The following is a 16,228-nucleotide window of genomic DNA, read 5'->3' as shown; positions in this document are numbered from 1 at the left end:
CCTTCCAAAGTACGTAGGTTAGGCAGGAATTACCAGCTCATCACTTCACGGAATATGTACCAATATTGGTGCATTGCTTTTCATAGGAAAAACGGTGCATGCGAACAGCTTGACAGGAGTAAGGTTCTCTCCCACCATTGTAGAGACCAAGGGTTTGATCCCTGGTTGTGGAGCCTCTGGACCGCTTCCAATGAGCGCAACTGGCTTTGTTCTCTGACGGGAAGCCAGTGAGGGTGTTTGTCCTTGTCGCTTCACTAGCCACTTCCTCTGCTTAGTCAGGGCTCCTGCACAGTGGTGAATAGTTGAATCAGGGGGATGTCGTGTGCTTACCACATGTTACACCTCCTGGTGAAGCTCATTGCTTGCAGCGGCTGGTGACACCATGTGTCACAGACATAGCACAACTGTCTGCAGCCCTCCACAGACAGTGACAAGAACTGCTTGTGCATAGGGGTTTGGACATTCATGGGAGCAAAGCAGAGTGAAAATCCATATAAATAGATTAACAAATATACAGAATGTATGTATGTAGGCTTCTCCTGTGTCCGCGTGCACACATGCCTGTTTGTGTCCGTCAGTTGCGTTGCTTTACAGTCAACCTGGCCTGCTGATGATCAAAGAGAGAACAAAGCAGCTGCATGCTATTAAAAATAAATGCTAAGATTAAATGCAATCCCTCTCCTCTTCCTTCGATCCCTCTTTATCTTTGTCTTCTCCCTGGCACTCTGCGCCTCTGCCAGCTGCTGACACTCAAAAGCGTCCCGTAGCTGCAGCAGCAGAGCAGAGGAGTCGCTAAAGAATGTCCTGGGGCCGACTCCGATCCACTCCTCCAATCCTCAACGCACTCCCACTCACCCCGTGCCCGTATTCGCTCTTTTATAGACAGGAAACTGCTCTTATGGGTTTGTTTGTGTGGCCCTTGCACATGCAAGCAGGTCTTTAACTCTAAGTAACATCTGGTCCAGCATTTGGCACTCGTAGACACACACTTAGGCTAGTGTACATGTCAAAAGGGCCCAGATTACAGAGCATTAGCTCTTTTGCCTGCATCATGAAAAAATCTGTAAAAACTGTGAGTGCTTGTGAAAGATGAGAGTGATTAATACTTGTTTTGGGATTAAATTAAATGACTGGCACTAAGTACAGGTCTGTCAGAACCTTATGCGCCCTCGGGATTCACTCTATAACATTATCCATACAAACCGGAGAACACCTCAGCTTAGTTTGTCAAATGCTGTCTGTCCTATAAAAGTGCTAGTTATTAGCACTGACGCTGGCACAGGTGTGTGCACACACACATGCAAACACCGAGTAACAGATGAGAAAAATAATAGAAAGAGGCCGGGGAAATGCATGCTGGAGGTGCCAGCTATTTAGCACCGATGCTGGCTCTCATTCGCAGATGCGAATGCCCCCCGCGCACACACACAAACACACACTTAGACGCAAATATTGGGTAACAAACAAGACAATTAATTGACAGAGTCCAGGGAAACACATGCTGACATCTACAGTTTCCTTAGAATAAAAATAATTTATCAGACAATGTTATGTGGGTTTTGTGAGAGTTGAGTTAATCTATGTTTACTATGTAATGACCCTCTTTGACTCTGCTTGGCAGCTTTTGATAAATGAGGCAGATTGTAAATGTCAGTGTTATCAAGTGCTTTTTTTTTCGTCTCTTTCTCAGCCGAGTCACTCGCTTCCTAGGCTGTAATTAAACACATTCCCCAGCCACATAATTTAAACTTGTGCGTGTGTGTTTGTGTGAGCAAATGTATGACACATTTCTTACACACGTGTATGTTTCTTCTATGCTGGTTCTGTCCTTGCTTTAGTGACAGAAAATGATACCAATGCAAATGATTTGCTTTTCCAACTGATGTTGCAGCATGTGTAAATAAACTTCAATCACTATAGGATTACCATGCAGATGAAGACACACAGGGAATGACGCTATAGGTTCAGGGAGAAACGGTAGGCATGAGATGAAATCCATAAATATTTATGTGAAAATAGACGATGTGGCGTAATGATGTACAGACATTACAAAGAAAGCCACAACACTGAGTGGCTTTTCCTCAACTGACAAGTTATACATCAAAGCACTTTAATATGGAAGTGTATCTTGCTTGTACCGTGTCCTATTTGTGACCTCAGCACTCTGAGTATGTTATTTCGGGATTCGGTCACATACATGTATATCAAAATATGTTTTTTCTCTGTTAACCAGTAGCAGGTTTTACTTTTGCCTGCCCATAATGATGAAATGTTTAAACAGGTTGAAGCCAGTAACACTTCTACAGACTGTCATACACCACTTTACGCTTCTTCTTCGCTGTGCTAGCTATTAGCTAGGACCCCACCATGTTGAACCGCCATGTTTCTTCAGTAGCCCACAATAAACAAATCAAACACTGGCTCTAGACACCGTCTTTTGCCTTTTCACGTTACCTGAAAGCTACCATCATTGGCCGTAAGAGAAGGAGAGCCAAGGGGTTTTCAGTTAGTTACAATCTGCAACCTGACTGCTAGAGACTGGCAAATCCTGAACACTGCTCCTTTAATGCAGTGTACTCTACCTACACCCCAAATCCTGATTTTTTTTTTTAAACCTTAAAACATCTAGACCAATTTTCCTGGTGAAGGTAGGCTACATAACATTAAGCAGAAGTGCTGTTGCCGTGGTTACCTGCAGTTTCATATACCTTGTGCAGTGAGATATATTAAGGGTTAAACTGTTGACCAGAATCTTGGTGTGTCCTGTGCAGCCTGCCAGCCACTTAGTGAGTATTTTCTCCGTCCATGTTTTCAAGCCCTTTGTGAATATGTGTCATGTAGCACAGTATAGCTTTTTTTTTTTCTAGTCAAACTGATTTATATTAATCACATTAAAGGAAAAAAAAGATACATGCCAGTGAAAATTGTTAAAGGTCCAGATGTTTTGTTTTTCCCAGGTCCGAATGGTTGTGGTAACTTGCATTACCGCCTATAACAACATCTTTTTTGGTACAGCAACCAGGAGTCACTTAAGTCCAACATTTTCTAGTCCTATAGCAGGCTTTTAACAGGCTACAAGCAACAAGAGAGGAGGACTAACATGAAAAACAAACCAAAAGAAAGACAATGTGCCTTTAACATTATGCTTTGAAAGCCCCTCAGACATACATATAGAGAAAAAGTCTTTGTGAATCCAAGAACATACCTCCATTGTCTAGTTTCCCTTGGTATTAAGGAACATGATGGGGACATGCTTTTCTTCAGTATAAACTCATTACTAACTAAAACATATACAGATTCATTTATGCAATATGTCAGTATACCTGAATGAATATTGCAAAAGATCCATACATAGCTCAGCATTGAACTCTCCCTATTGATCTTATCTCATTCTGTAGGGCCTACTTTATGGTTATTCTGGTCAATTGACATTAGGACAGTGTAGGCTTAGGCGATATTGGTTGGCCACAATCATGGTTATCACATGCCCACAATAATGAAAGGATAGGCTATTTAATTATGAAATGCCTGTTTTCTTCAAATAGAGTGAACAGAAAGGATTGTTTGCTATGGTCAAGAAAAATGTGATCTTTGTTAGATGTTACGGTGACAATACACATTAGCAGTGCTGTAGACTAGTTTGAGAACTCTGTTTTAGCCTATTTTTTCACCTAATTTCCATATTAAAGATAAAAATACAATCATAAACCAATCAAGTTCCCCTCTTTCACCAAACTAAGGCTAACGTTAGCGTAATTGCCTTGTTAACTCATCATAAAACACATTTTATTCAGACCAAACCAGTACATGTAAATGTGAAAAAAGGCCATATTTTTTTTCTGCACGTCTCTCTCCAGCTTTTTTATGGACAATAATATCATAGCCTATATTTTTGTTTTTCTTTAAGGTATGTTGTCGATAGGGTAATTTTATTATCGCCTAACTTTAGTAGTGTCTTCATCTATAAATGGGGACTTCTACCTCTCAGCAGTAAACATTTAGGTACAACTCCTATCCCATCATCTGGTCCAAATTGTTTGGACTACTTACAGATATTCAAAGACATCCCTACTGAAGTTTGTCTTGTGCCATATTAAAGGCAGACTCCAAATATTTTGAAGTGGGGGGTTACATGGTGTATCCTTAGTCAGTCTATTACATATAGCAGATGTCAGTCAGCATGCCCCCCCATTTGGAGAAGCAGGCTTGAGTCCAACACAGAAGCTAAGTATGCAAGTAAAGACAGTCCATTTCAACACGCAGGATGTTAATGGCTTTACTTCCCCATCTATTCACTCGCCACTGCTTCAGTCAGTTAGTTTGTGTTATAGTGTGACTTTGGTGAATTTGACCTTATAAACACCAAAGTCAGCACAAACAAACTAACTAATTGAGGCAGCGGTAAACCAGCAATTCCTGTAATCAGCAATGTTAAATTTCTGTTTTCCTCAATGTAGTCTGGTTTGAAAAGAGTCACGCAACATCCCTATTTTGCTGTTGGAAATCACTGTTGGACACCAAGGTAAATCGGTAAGAACCCCCTGCACAGTAGTACATTTTTTTTAGCTTTCATGTTGGAGTCCAGCCTGCCTCTCCAAACTGGGAGCATGCCTACTGACATCTATTGTTTGTAATATACTTTAATATCTATTTCCAAAATTCTGAACTATCCCTTTAAGATTTTAGCATCTTAAAAGCTTTTTATATCAAAAAGAATTCCTTACAGGCAATAAGTGAAGTATTCCAGTTATAAGCAACAGTGAGGCCTGTCTTCCAGGCTGGTCAACTTTGACCACCTATTCTTGGATGAGAGGTGTTTCACTGCTTAGCGCTACACCTCTCAGTGACAAGACCTCCTCGAGAGTGCATGGTGTTGTGTCATGTCCTGTCATGTCCTGTCCAACCCATACTGCTGTCCTCTGGGCAGGAGTAACTAGTCCAGAGTTGGATGACATTTGTCACACCTATTTTGGGTTCCTCATTAGGAGGTGCAAGGGCCCCCGTGGCTCAGGCGGGAGCCAAAGAACGGATGTCATCTGGGAGGTGTAGGAAGTGTTTGACCATGACTCTCCTATTTGGGCATATCTGTGAGGTTGTTACTGCACTGCTAATGGTGGCGTTAATGACATGCCACATGCAACGAGCAGTGTGTATGCACGCGTGCGAAATGGGCTTTTTGATAATCAACACTGAGCCCTACGAGGCTGACTGTCAGTGTACCCTGTCATCCTGTCATGACATGTCAGTCACAGAGGGAAGGTAATGCTGTGACATATCTCTGCTACTGCCACTCACTCACTGTGAACAGGAGCACTTTGGGAGACAACAAAAAGACATGATGGGATCGTTTAATGAAACACTAAATAAATTAACATCCACGTTCAAATTTGATCACACAGTTTCTTTATTGTAGTGCAACATGACTTTTTTTTTTCATTTCAAACAAACCTCACCTCGATTTCTGACATGCGCATTAAGAAGAATGAAAGAGCCAGTGTTTGAAGTGATAGAATGTGTGCTAACGTTTTGTTTACCTATTAAAGCAAAATGCACATGTTTAGTTTCCAGATGTCAAGATAAAACATTTTAATCTTGACAGCATCATCTGCTACAAACTACTTTGTTTTTAATCCCGGCAAATAAGACTCAAAGAATAATCTCCTTTCTGAGGGATGAGGCAGTTTATCTGGTGGTCATGAGAGTGATGACTGAGATAAGATGTGTAGCTAAAGAGAAAAAAAAAGACATCTACAGTAATACTCTAAAACCCTCTAAAACACTCCAAATAAGAGGTTACAGGTTGTTTTGAAAGATAAAAAAAAAACCCAAAATAATAATAATCTTCTTATCAGTAATATTACTATAATTATTGTGTTGTTGTTGTTGTTGTTTTCTTAATAGCTGAGAGGCTCAATCAATTTCTTGACCATAGGAATTACAGGCTTCCTATCAGCATAAACATTGATACTGAGGATTCTGCAAAACTGCAGAGAATGCTTAATGAAAACCTTTTTTAATGCCAAATGGCAAAGTTTGTAAAAAAAATTTTTGACAGTATCTGCACATGGCAAATGCATTGTCATTAAAATCATTGTATATGATATTCAGAGCATTAATACTGCAGAAAACTACTAATTGCTATGTAAAGATATGATGGAAAAATAGCATTCTGAGCAGAGAATAAGGTCCCTCTGTTACTCTTTTCATCAAATTAGTTTTGGTTCTTGAACTGGTTTCGTTCATGGTTCTTGCAACCTTGGTGCTGTCTCTGAAGCCAGCCCACGTTTCCACCAGTACTGTGTGTTGCGCAATGCACAAAATCGCAAACACATTGATTACCTGTACCTATATTTGTCTTTATCAAAAAAACAAGGATGAACCAGCTATTAATACACCTTTTTTTCAGATGAATTTTCCCTAGACTGCTCCATCCTGTCCCTCCAACTGTTAAAATATAACACGCCCACTGATGTTTTCATGGTTCACACTTCAGAACCAACTTTTTGGATTTGAATCATTTTACATTTGGTCAAAATACTGCGAAAGGTTCAAAATTAGGTGCATGATCTGGACCAGAACCAATTCCATGTTGGTGTAAAAAAGGTAGCCTGTCTAGTCCTGCATGCATATAAGAGCATAGATATAGAAACCTTGATATCACGTTCCCAGCTTGACATGCATTTGCGTGGGTGCCATATTGGGGAGGTCAAGATCCGCGAGTGAATTAATGCGTGTCTACTTAGAGATGCAGATTTCCCTTTAAAATTGACCGTAACTCGCTTGACTGTAAACGGATTTTCACAAAATTTGTTTTGTTATAAACACCGGAAAGTGAACATGACACATGGTTACTTCTTTCAGTTAATTTTATGTACTGGAGACATAATAACATGTTGATCAGATGTTTATAACTAGCCGATTTTGACCTCTGAAAAATGGTGCCGGACGTATTTTGACATCTTGGCAGCGGCCAATGAGGTATCTACATTTCTATATCTATGTCTGTGAGTGTGTTCCATGGGCTAGTTAATTGCTGCCGCCCTGCAATGCTCTCATAAAGCTGTTACAACTGATGCCGTCGTCCAAATGCACAGTGGTGGGAGGGTGATGCTGCAGAAGCACAACGTCCACCCTCAGGTGTCCCCCCAGGTTACAATGTCAGCCTTGTCAGCACCATTGCTGTTGTTAGCGCTGTTGATGGAGCTTGCACCGTTAGCTGCTTGCTGCCGGCTCAGCCACCTCCATGTTGAGAACTGTGTGCAGACAATCTGACCCCAGACTCTGAATCATAAATGTGCTCTGAATGTTACATACAGCTTCTTTATACCAATATCATATTATGACAAATTAGTATGATTACCATGAGCTTAGGCAACTAAAACATAGAGTTCAAACTTTTTTAAAAGCTACTTTGGGGTAGCAGAGTTGTATTTTTGGTTACTTTTAGCTCTGTTTTGGTCCTCACCAGCTTCTGAGTGAAATATTTGGCTGCTAAATGGGTTTGTTACAGCTTTCACTGAAAACAGCTCCCTGTCAGTCTTGAAACGAGGTTGATGAAAGCGGTTGAGGCCATAAAACATACCAAAAGAAAAAAATGGCTGAAAGACAATACAAATCTCCATACAACTGAGGAAAAAACTTATAATTGGGTGATAAGACGAAAATAAAAACTCAACAATATTCACAGTCCTGTTGTGCAACACTTCCTTTTCTGGCTCACACACTAATTCATGCACTAAACATTAGCACTGGATGTAAATCACAAGCTGCAGAAAAGTCAGATATAAACATAGGGGTACTGGCAGGTATTTCTGCGCATCACCCAAAGAATTTCACACACTGTATAAATGAGAAACTATCATTTTGTGTGTAAAAATAAAGTGTAACACCAAAAATAGTGATCTCATTATCAACATTTGTAGGTTTTGTTCATTAACAACCTCGCTTCTGATGTGTCTGCACCCGCGCAACATTTGCTTTATTTTACACACTACTCATCACCATGGAAACCCTGATTTGTGGAGATGTTTATTAGTATTCTCCACTACTGCACTGTGTTTGCGTGTGTGAGAGTAATAATAGTGTGTGTGTGTGTGTGTGATAATTACAACTGCACAACAATCCCTCAAAACTCTCACAGACAACAGTGACCTTGAACCTTGACCTTAGCACAGCATCTATTCAAAGCCAAGCAGATCGTTTCTTGCTCTCTCTCTGCTTTGATGCTTTCCACGATGTTGGCTTATCATTCAGGTATACACAGCCCTCCTCCGTCTGTCTGTCTGCGCTCCGTCTCCGTCTCCTTCTCTTTCTCTCCGCCTCTCTCCCCCTGCAGAAACTGTTTACCATGACCAAGGATTTCATCATTCTTCATACCTCATCTTATGATCCCCTTTTTCGTCATCGGCTCGCCTCACTTTCCATTTCACTCCCTATTTTTTTCCCCTCTTATCGACTTAAGAGGAAGTCTTCACACAGCAGCCGCCTGTGTGAACTGTACTGTGAATCATTTTTCATTGCTTTGACACAGAATGAATTCAATGACCACTGTCTTTCAGAAATTCATGAATTCATGGATTTTCTTGCTCAAAATTCTAGCGATTGTCTCCAAGGCTGTATCCACAGCCCGTTTATGCATATGTTTACATACTCATCTTCTTCTTCTAATTTCATTACTATCTATACAAAGAGGGGAACACTCTGCAAGAGGTGATTTACATGAACATCGGCAGAGATAGACAAGTGTCTGATAGAGGATGAATAGAGGCCCTGAGAGTGAGAGGAGGGTGTGTGTGTGTGTGTGTGTGTGTGTGTGTGTGTGTGTGTGTGTGTGTGTGTGTGTGTGTGTGTGTGTGTGTGTCTGTGTGTGTGTTTGTGTGGTGGGAGAGGAGCTGACAGAGAGGAAGACCATCTGTACTGTAGTCTCGGATGAGCTCTGAGCTTGCTATTACTCGTCTTTATCTGTATCGTCACTAGATGTCCTAAACACGAGGTATGCAATTTAGTTTTTGTATTCCAGCAAGATAAGATAAGACTTTATTGCTCCTCAAGGGGAAATTCACGTTACTGCAGCACTGAGGTAAAAAGAAAACAAAAAAAAAATGAAATACATAAAAAACTAAATAATTAAAATGAAGAGTGGTACAAATTAAAAGTATTTTGGTAGATTTATAGCATTTTGGAAATAAGATTATGTTCCATTTTGCCTGTGTGTGAAGACAGCTGTGCGGAGGGTTTTGAAATACTTACACTGAGAAATGTGTGTAACTAATTAATACAACCGGCTCTATTCCCCATCTTTGCTTCAGTTTGACAATCCAGCTCTCCTTTGCTGTCCTTTGTTTTTTTAATAGCGCACTGAGCAGCTCAAGGATTTTTTAAAATGCATTTTGTCTTGTGCTGGGCAACTCGAAGGAGAGACAGCGTGACAGATTATGGGAGACACAGGAGAGCAACTTCAGTTGGGATTTGATCCCAGGAGAGCAGAAGCATGCAACCCCTGAAAGTTAGGTCCTAACTACTATATTGTCTCTACTTTGTCATTTCCCAACTCTCCTGTCTCTCTCTTTGTCCTGTCTGTTGAGACATTTCTTCACTTAGACTCTCAGTTATTAGGAAGGAATATATATGTATATTTTATTGCTTCGTAATTCACAGGAAAGAAAAACACAAAAGAGAAATTCATTTTTTTCAGGGATACTAAAGTGCAGCGCAGATGAATTTTGAATTGGATGCAAATGAAAATGGAAAACATTAAGAAATGACACATTTTGGCTGCTATTAGCCCCAAATTTTAGCATGTTCTTGGCTGTGTCAAAGAAAATAAGGCTTTCACTGTTATTAACAGTAATTTCAGCCATTCCGGGGGCTTGCTGGCGAACCTGCCGCGCACAGTTGCATTTGCTTCCTGATTTTGATGCATCTTCGACCCAGGAGCAAATCAGTTCACTAGTTCAGCACTTCAGGGCAAATCAGAAATTGTTCGGGACTGCCGCTCGCTCAAAAGCTCAAAATGGCATGTCCAAGGGTGGCTTGCTGTGTAAGCTATTGGATCTGGAAAAAGCAACATAATTGCAGGCATTGAAGCCCACACGATCTGCCTGTTTTATATCCTATACAGAATTACACGATGGGGTGAGGGAAAGTCAACCAGCATAATGCAGAGTCCTGCTGCCTATACTTTGCCTGTCAAACTGCTAACAAGCACAAATGATTTTTTAATGATAGGCCCCTCTATCCCACAAAGCTGTCTACTCACAAACACTCATACACGTACACACATGCACCGCAACGTTGCACACATTCGCTCCCACACACATCCATAATGAGTTTTATCAAGGGAAGTACATGTGGTTTAATGGATCACTGCAAATGCCATTCCCACTCTCACTATTGTATTTGAGTTCCAACAAGATGCTTCTTTTCCCCCCGTGTCACTTTTTTTTTTTTTTTTCAGAGATTCAACATGTGGCGCATGAATACTCCAAATGATGATATATGTCAGGTGCATGGAACTAAAGTCCCCGCTGAGCTAAGAAACAAGTGAAACTGCAGTTTTAACCATGTAATTTTTCAAACAAATGATGAGTCTTTGTATATCAGTGTCAATATGTAAGATTCAGTGTGTGGCCTGTAGTTTGTTGCATTAAAAAAATGGGCATGTTGCACCAGGTGCCTTTAGGACAATGAAAAATGGAGATGACCATGTATGCTTAGTAGCATAAACACTAACGTCGTCCTGATGCGTCTCCTATAAGGACCACATCATCAGTGCAGGATGTGGTGGTTGTTTTGGTGACAGTGTTCTAATGCTCTGTAACATACCCATTTCATGGCGAGTTTAATGAAGTGCTGCGTGGCCATCGTTTTGCGCCATGGAAGAAAACGTGTTGATTTCTGACTATGATATCTCCAGCCATACTGACACAATTGCTAACGTAAGTAGGAAGTATGCTTAAGAGCAGCTAGCAAAAGTGTAGTTATAATAACTGCGCACAGGAAGGTAAAGACATCTGATGACAAGTTCTCAGCTGGAGACACGGCTGTCCACTTGCATTTGGATCACTGAAATGGATGCTGATACCAGCTCTAAACAGGCTCATATAAGTTAACCTGACCTAACCCTAACCCTGATATTCTTACTGTAACCATAATCCAGTCATGTCCAATGTCTGGCTTGGGGGCCAACTGTGCCCCCCAGACTGATTTTCAAAGGCTTTTTTATTCAGCATATATTGACTGAGCCTCATCTTGTACATGTCATATTCTGTTTCCATGCAGGCTGAAAAAAACAGCCTTACCCTCTCTCATGTAGACTGTGTTACCTAGTCCTGGTCGCGAGTGCCTCATCACCTAAAAATAATTGCGGTCAAGCTAGCCGTTGCTGGCATCTCAGTGGTCAAACAGGCCATTGCATATAGTGACAGGGAGAGCGGAAAACAGACAAACTTAGTGGAAGGATGAACATGTGACTACGTACGCTTTCCAAAATAAGGAGGTAATAAGCTGCATATATTAAACATATATATGGAAACAGGATTAATTGGATTTTTAGTATGTGTAAGTGTGTGAGAAAAAGAAAGGGCGAACCGAGCCTATCTTATCCTTGTTTTTCTCACATATTTTAAGCATTTCACACTGTTTCACTGCCTTTGTTTCCCTTCCTTTGGCTCTGCCCTTGGCTCTAGTAGTGAAAAGTATTAAAGGAAGCATTTAAGACTATGCAGTTTATGCTCTATAGCAGTTGAATGCAGATTTCTACTCACACACATACAGTACAAACATGTTAACCCAGTTTTTAGTTCTGCAAGGTCGTGCTGTGCATGTTTTCTTAATATTTCCACTTCACTCAAAATAACCCTTCTTTCATGTACTTTGATTCAGCATACTGAATGAGGCCGTTCTTTCTTTTGCATCTTGTACTTTGTTTCCATGTGTGCTGAAACTCCATAACACGCGTTCACGTGTTGATTTTCTGTTTTGTTTCTCTCCCTTCCTTACACTCTGCCCTTCAATATATTAGTGAAAAGCAATCAAGGAAGCATTCTACATTGTGCTCCTTTCACCCTATAGCACAGTCTTATTCAGATATGCAACAAAGTCGTATTGAATGCACAGATCAACTGACAGACAAACGTACATGTCAGCATGTACACAATGATTACACACAGATGTGCGCAGCCCAAGGCAGCTGCAGAAGCTGCTTAAGGCTCAAAACACACATTAATGCGCATTATAAGCTCAAGAATGGCAGCAGTGTCGTACCAAGAGAAAGGCATTGATCTGATTAGAATGCAGCGTCACATTCGCCCTCACATCTGTCTTTGTATCATGTAACAAACATGCGATTGGTTTTCTATTTGTGGAATAACTGAGATAGATTTTCATGTCTGCTTCAACCCGTCGCACCAATCCATCTTTCTTTGAGCACATGTAGATTGCTACGGCATTGGGCCACGTCTATGGTGATAAGGAGTGATTGGATTTTGCATATGTAATCACTAGTTATGGCATGTTAATTGTACAGAGTCGTGGCCTGTGGGATGAAACATTAGATATGTGTAAGCACACACACACACACACACACACACACACACAAAAACACACACATGCACACTTTGATGTTGTAACTGCTTCCATGTAGTGTTTGTTTAGACTAGAAGATGTGTTGTATGTGGTCCAATTATTGTCATTGTAGTTGAATGCGGTGATTTGCATAAAGCATAATCCTAACTGTGATTGTGGAGTAGAGTCTTTTTTAGCGAGCAGTTCAGTTTTGGGAGGATTTGCTCACTGATCTTAAAGAACGCATGTGCTCTACTCTCTCAGGCCTCCTGGAGTTCTCTCCCGTCCTTCTACGATACCTCATCTCAGGTATGAGTTCATTATAGAGTTAGATCCTGTGCATATACAGTAGTGCTGTAGTGTTAAACTTTATAATAGTACCTAGTGTCACATGTAGTAAAGAAGGCTCCTTTTTTCATCCTTTATGATAAGTGGGAGCAGGAGACAAAGAAGCAAAGAAGACGAGGATTGGTAATATTTCCTGATGCTTGGGTGCCTTCATAGCTGGTTGGATGCTTGCCAAACTGTAGCCTAGACGCTAAATCCACCTGTGGAGTTCTTCGCTTGCCTCTTGCTCTCCAGTCTAGTCCATCTGTTTGTCTGAGTAGAAGTATAGAGCCTGTCACCACTTCCCCGGGCTGAGTTTCCTTTCAGGCCCTCCCTCTCCTCATCGCTTTCGGCGCAACTCTCGAGTCTCTGCGAGCCTGTGAAGAGGAGCCATGAAGATCCAGCAGACGATTTTCATCTGTTTAATTCCGCTCTCTCTGATTGCGTCCGTACGCCTGATGAGTCACAGTTAACCCAGTCACACAGCTGTGTGATTCCCAGTGCACTGATTCATACAGCGTGCCGCCACAATGCCGTCCTCTCTTCACTCACCCCTTCCTCTCCCCCCTCCTTCCCAAACTGCTAATGAAGTGAATCACAACTGTTTTTCCCCCGATCCCTTTACCCCAACAGCTGATGGTGAGCGATTGCATCCACAATACTCTTTTAATTAGTATAGAGAATAAATTGGTTGAGCATGCCTTTTTCCTTAATTGCTTTTTCCTCAGCTTGGATTTAATTGGGCTGCAGCACTGTTTATTGATCTCCTTTGATGTGCTTTAATTTGGATAATTTTATATATTTATTTTGGAAGTGACGAGTCGGTTTGTCTGGAGGGGAAGAGTGTTAGGCAGCGGGGCCGGTACTGCAGCAGACTGCAGTATACTCTGTGAGCCTGGGGTCCAGTGTGTGATGGCAACTAGGTGGGGAGATGATCAAACCCAGAAGGCAGCAAAGCAGCTCCACTACAGTCTGAGAGGCCTCAAGTGAACAGCTCTTTGATCTCACATCAACACCTCATGAATGCCAATGCGGAGCAGTAAAGCGAGGGAGGCAGGCCTTCTAAGCCAGCTTTAACAGGCCTGCAGGCCAGTACATATTCCTTCCAGCAGCTAGTTTGTAGTTTGTGCCTGATTCATGCTGCGTCATCTCTCCCCCTCCTGCCTGCCACAACAAAGACCAATTTTCAGCCTCCGCCTCCGTAGTTTCATAATTAGTGTGCTTCTCTGCGTGTGATTGTGGGTTTTGTTTGCTAGATATGTGTGTGTGTGTTTCTTGTCGGAGCATTTGTTTGTGTGAATGTTTTTTTTTTTACATACTCCGCACCCCACCTATGTAACTGTGTTTTCTCTCTCGCAGGTGGTAATTTCACCCTGGCCGAGCTGGGAGTGTGCGAGCCGACTCCCCCTCCGCACCCCGCCGCCGTTCCCTACTGCCCTGACCTGGGTCTCCTCCAGAGGGGGTACTCCCTCAGCGCCGGCTCTGATGCTGACTCGGACCCAGAGGGGCCTCTGTCTCCCGAGCGGGCCATCCAGCTGTGGGCTGGACGAGGGAGGGTAAAGTCCCGGCGCAGCTCAGGAGTGTCCAGCCGCGAGAACTCGGCCCTCACCCTCACCGACTCGGAAAATGAAAACAAATCTGACGACGAGTCAGGTAGGACTCTTTTAAGATGTGTCTAAAATTGATTTGAGAAAATGTGATGGAAAAAACGAGAACAACTCATGTCGGTAGTATGGGACTGATATAATCAGTTTTTAAAGTGATCCTCAGTGAGAATGTATATCTTACACAAGTTTGTCGATATTGTTGAAATCTTCAGACAACCTCTCAAACAGACAGCCATTGTATGAATTGTGAGTGAGTCAGATTTATTGATTGAGTCTGTTTCTGATCTGAAGAACAGTAGTTGGACCCCCCCCAGAGACTCATCCTTTTTTTCATCAATAGCACTTAGCCAAAGCCCTCTAACTCTCCCCTCTCTCACAACTGGTCTGTCAGTCCAAATCTTTTGGATTTTTTTAGAGCTGGAGCATTTGAATTTTCCAGTACTGAGTCAGTCAGAGAGAAGATTTGAGAGTGCGATGTCCCCAGAGGGAATCTCCATCCTCTGGCAACTTTGTTTATTGCCAACTTCCCATTTCCTTGTTAATCCTGACGCCGTCGTAAAAACCTGCGCCGGAGCTCCGCCGAGGTGTCAATGGAGGTTAATGAAAAGTGGATGGAAGGAAAAGCAACAGTCTAATTAATTGAATTCTCGGCAGAAACACGTATCAGCTGTGGATCAACCTCTGTTGGACTGCGGGCCTCTGAATCAGAAACAACTTCTGTCGACTGATCAAACTACTCAACACCTATTAAACACATCAAGAAACACCTTCCCTGAGATGCGCCTCTCATCCCACCACCCGATAATTGCTTTGTGGTTAATTACCAAGCTAATCTCGCTGCCGCAGATATCAGCCGCAGACGCCGCTCTCACTCTCTCTGTCTCAGGGCCAGGAGAACGCCATTGAGCGCTCTGTCGCCGGCGTTTCCAGGCCTTGTAAAATTAGCTTCTTAATCCTGCACTATATTGTGATAATCATTTGCCTGCAGTATGATGTCACCAAGTGTTGATTGTTGAGAAGATCAAAAGTTGTTTTTTTTTCACTTTCCAAAAGAAACTTCCCCAAAAAGTGGCATTCATGGATATTTTTGGGCTCCTACAGGGTCTAAACATCCACTTGTTCCTCATTCATATTGATGATTATGCAGAACAAGTCCCGAATCAAAGTCAATTCAATTAAATGCGAGACTTCAAAAGTTCGCCTTCTATATTGAAACATTTGGGGGAACCACCGGCTCACACCTTTAGGCTCGTCTCATGGTTTCACAGACCAGAGATTTAGATCAGGCGTCTGCATCGCTGTCTCTGCCAGCATGAAGAGATCAGAGGCAGCGCGGCAGCCTGATAAAAGGACCAGGTGTGTGCGTGTGTCTGATCAAGTCAATTCGTTAGTTATTTAGTCGCTCTGAATGAGGAAATCTCACCCCTTCGCTCCTGCAAACAGAACATCTGATACCGAAGGCACGTCACACCTCAAAGCACCCGGAGGAAAGATTTCACTCCCACCAGACCTAACCGGCGTGTGCGCCCCGAGCACCGTGGCTGCTGGAGCTGCATGAGTGTGTATGTTACAGAGTCTGTCATTGTATTTCTATATGCTATTATGAGAGTGTGTATGTGCGTAAACCCTGCATGTGTGTGCAGAAAGTGTGAAACAGGAGCAACGGGAGTGTCAAAACAGCAGGAAGAGGATCTGAGGGTCTAATAATAGAGATTGACAGAGACAGACAG

At 42.1% G+C, this 16,228-nt stretch overlaps 1 protein-coding gene across 1 annotated transcript in view; it reads left to right on the top strand.

The window, feature by feature from the left end:
• The window catches only part of tenm2a (teneurin transmembrane protein 2a), a 185,447-nt gene that overhangs the window by 9,054 nt on the left and 160,165 nt on the right, over positions 1-16,228 (top strand). Inside the window, 1 exon segment of the mRNA XM_042493870.1 lies at positions 14,251-14,544. Within this exon segment, the coding sequence (XP_042349804.1) occupies positions 14,251-14,544 (294 nt within the window).

The sequence above is a fragment of the Plectropomus leopardus genome, chromosome 9, assembly GCF_008729295.1.
Source record: "Plectropomus leopardus isolate mb chromosome 9, YSFRI_Pleo_2.0, whole genome shotgun sequence".
Classification (NCBI taxonomy): domain Eukaryota; kingdom Metazoa; phylum Chordata; class Actinopteri; order Perciformes; family Serranidae; genus Plectropomus; species Plectropomus leopardus.
This window is presented reverse-complemented; position numbering and strand designations above follow the sequence as displayed.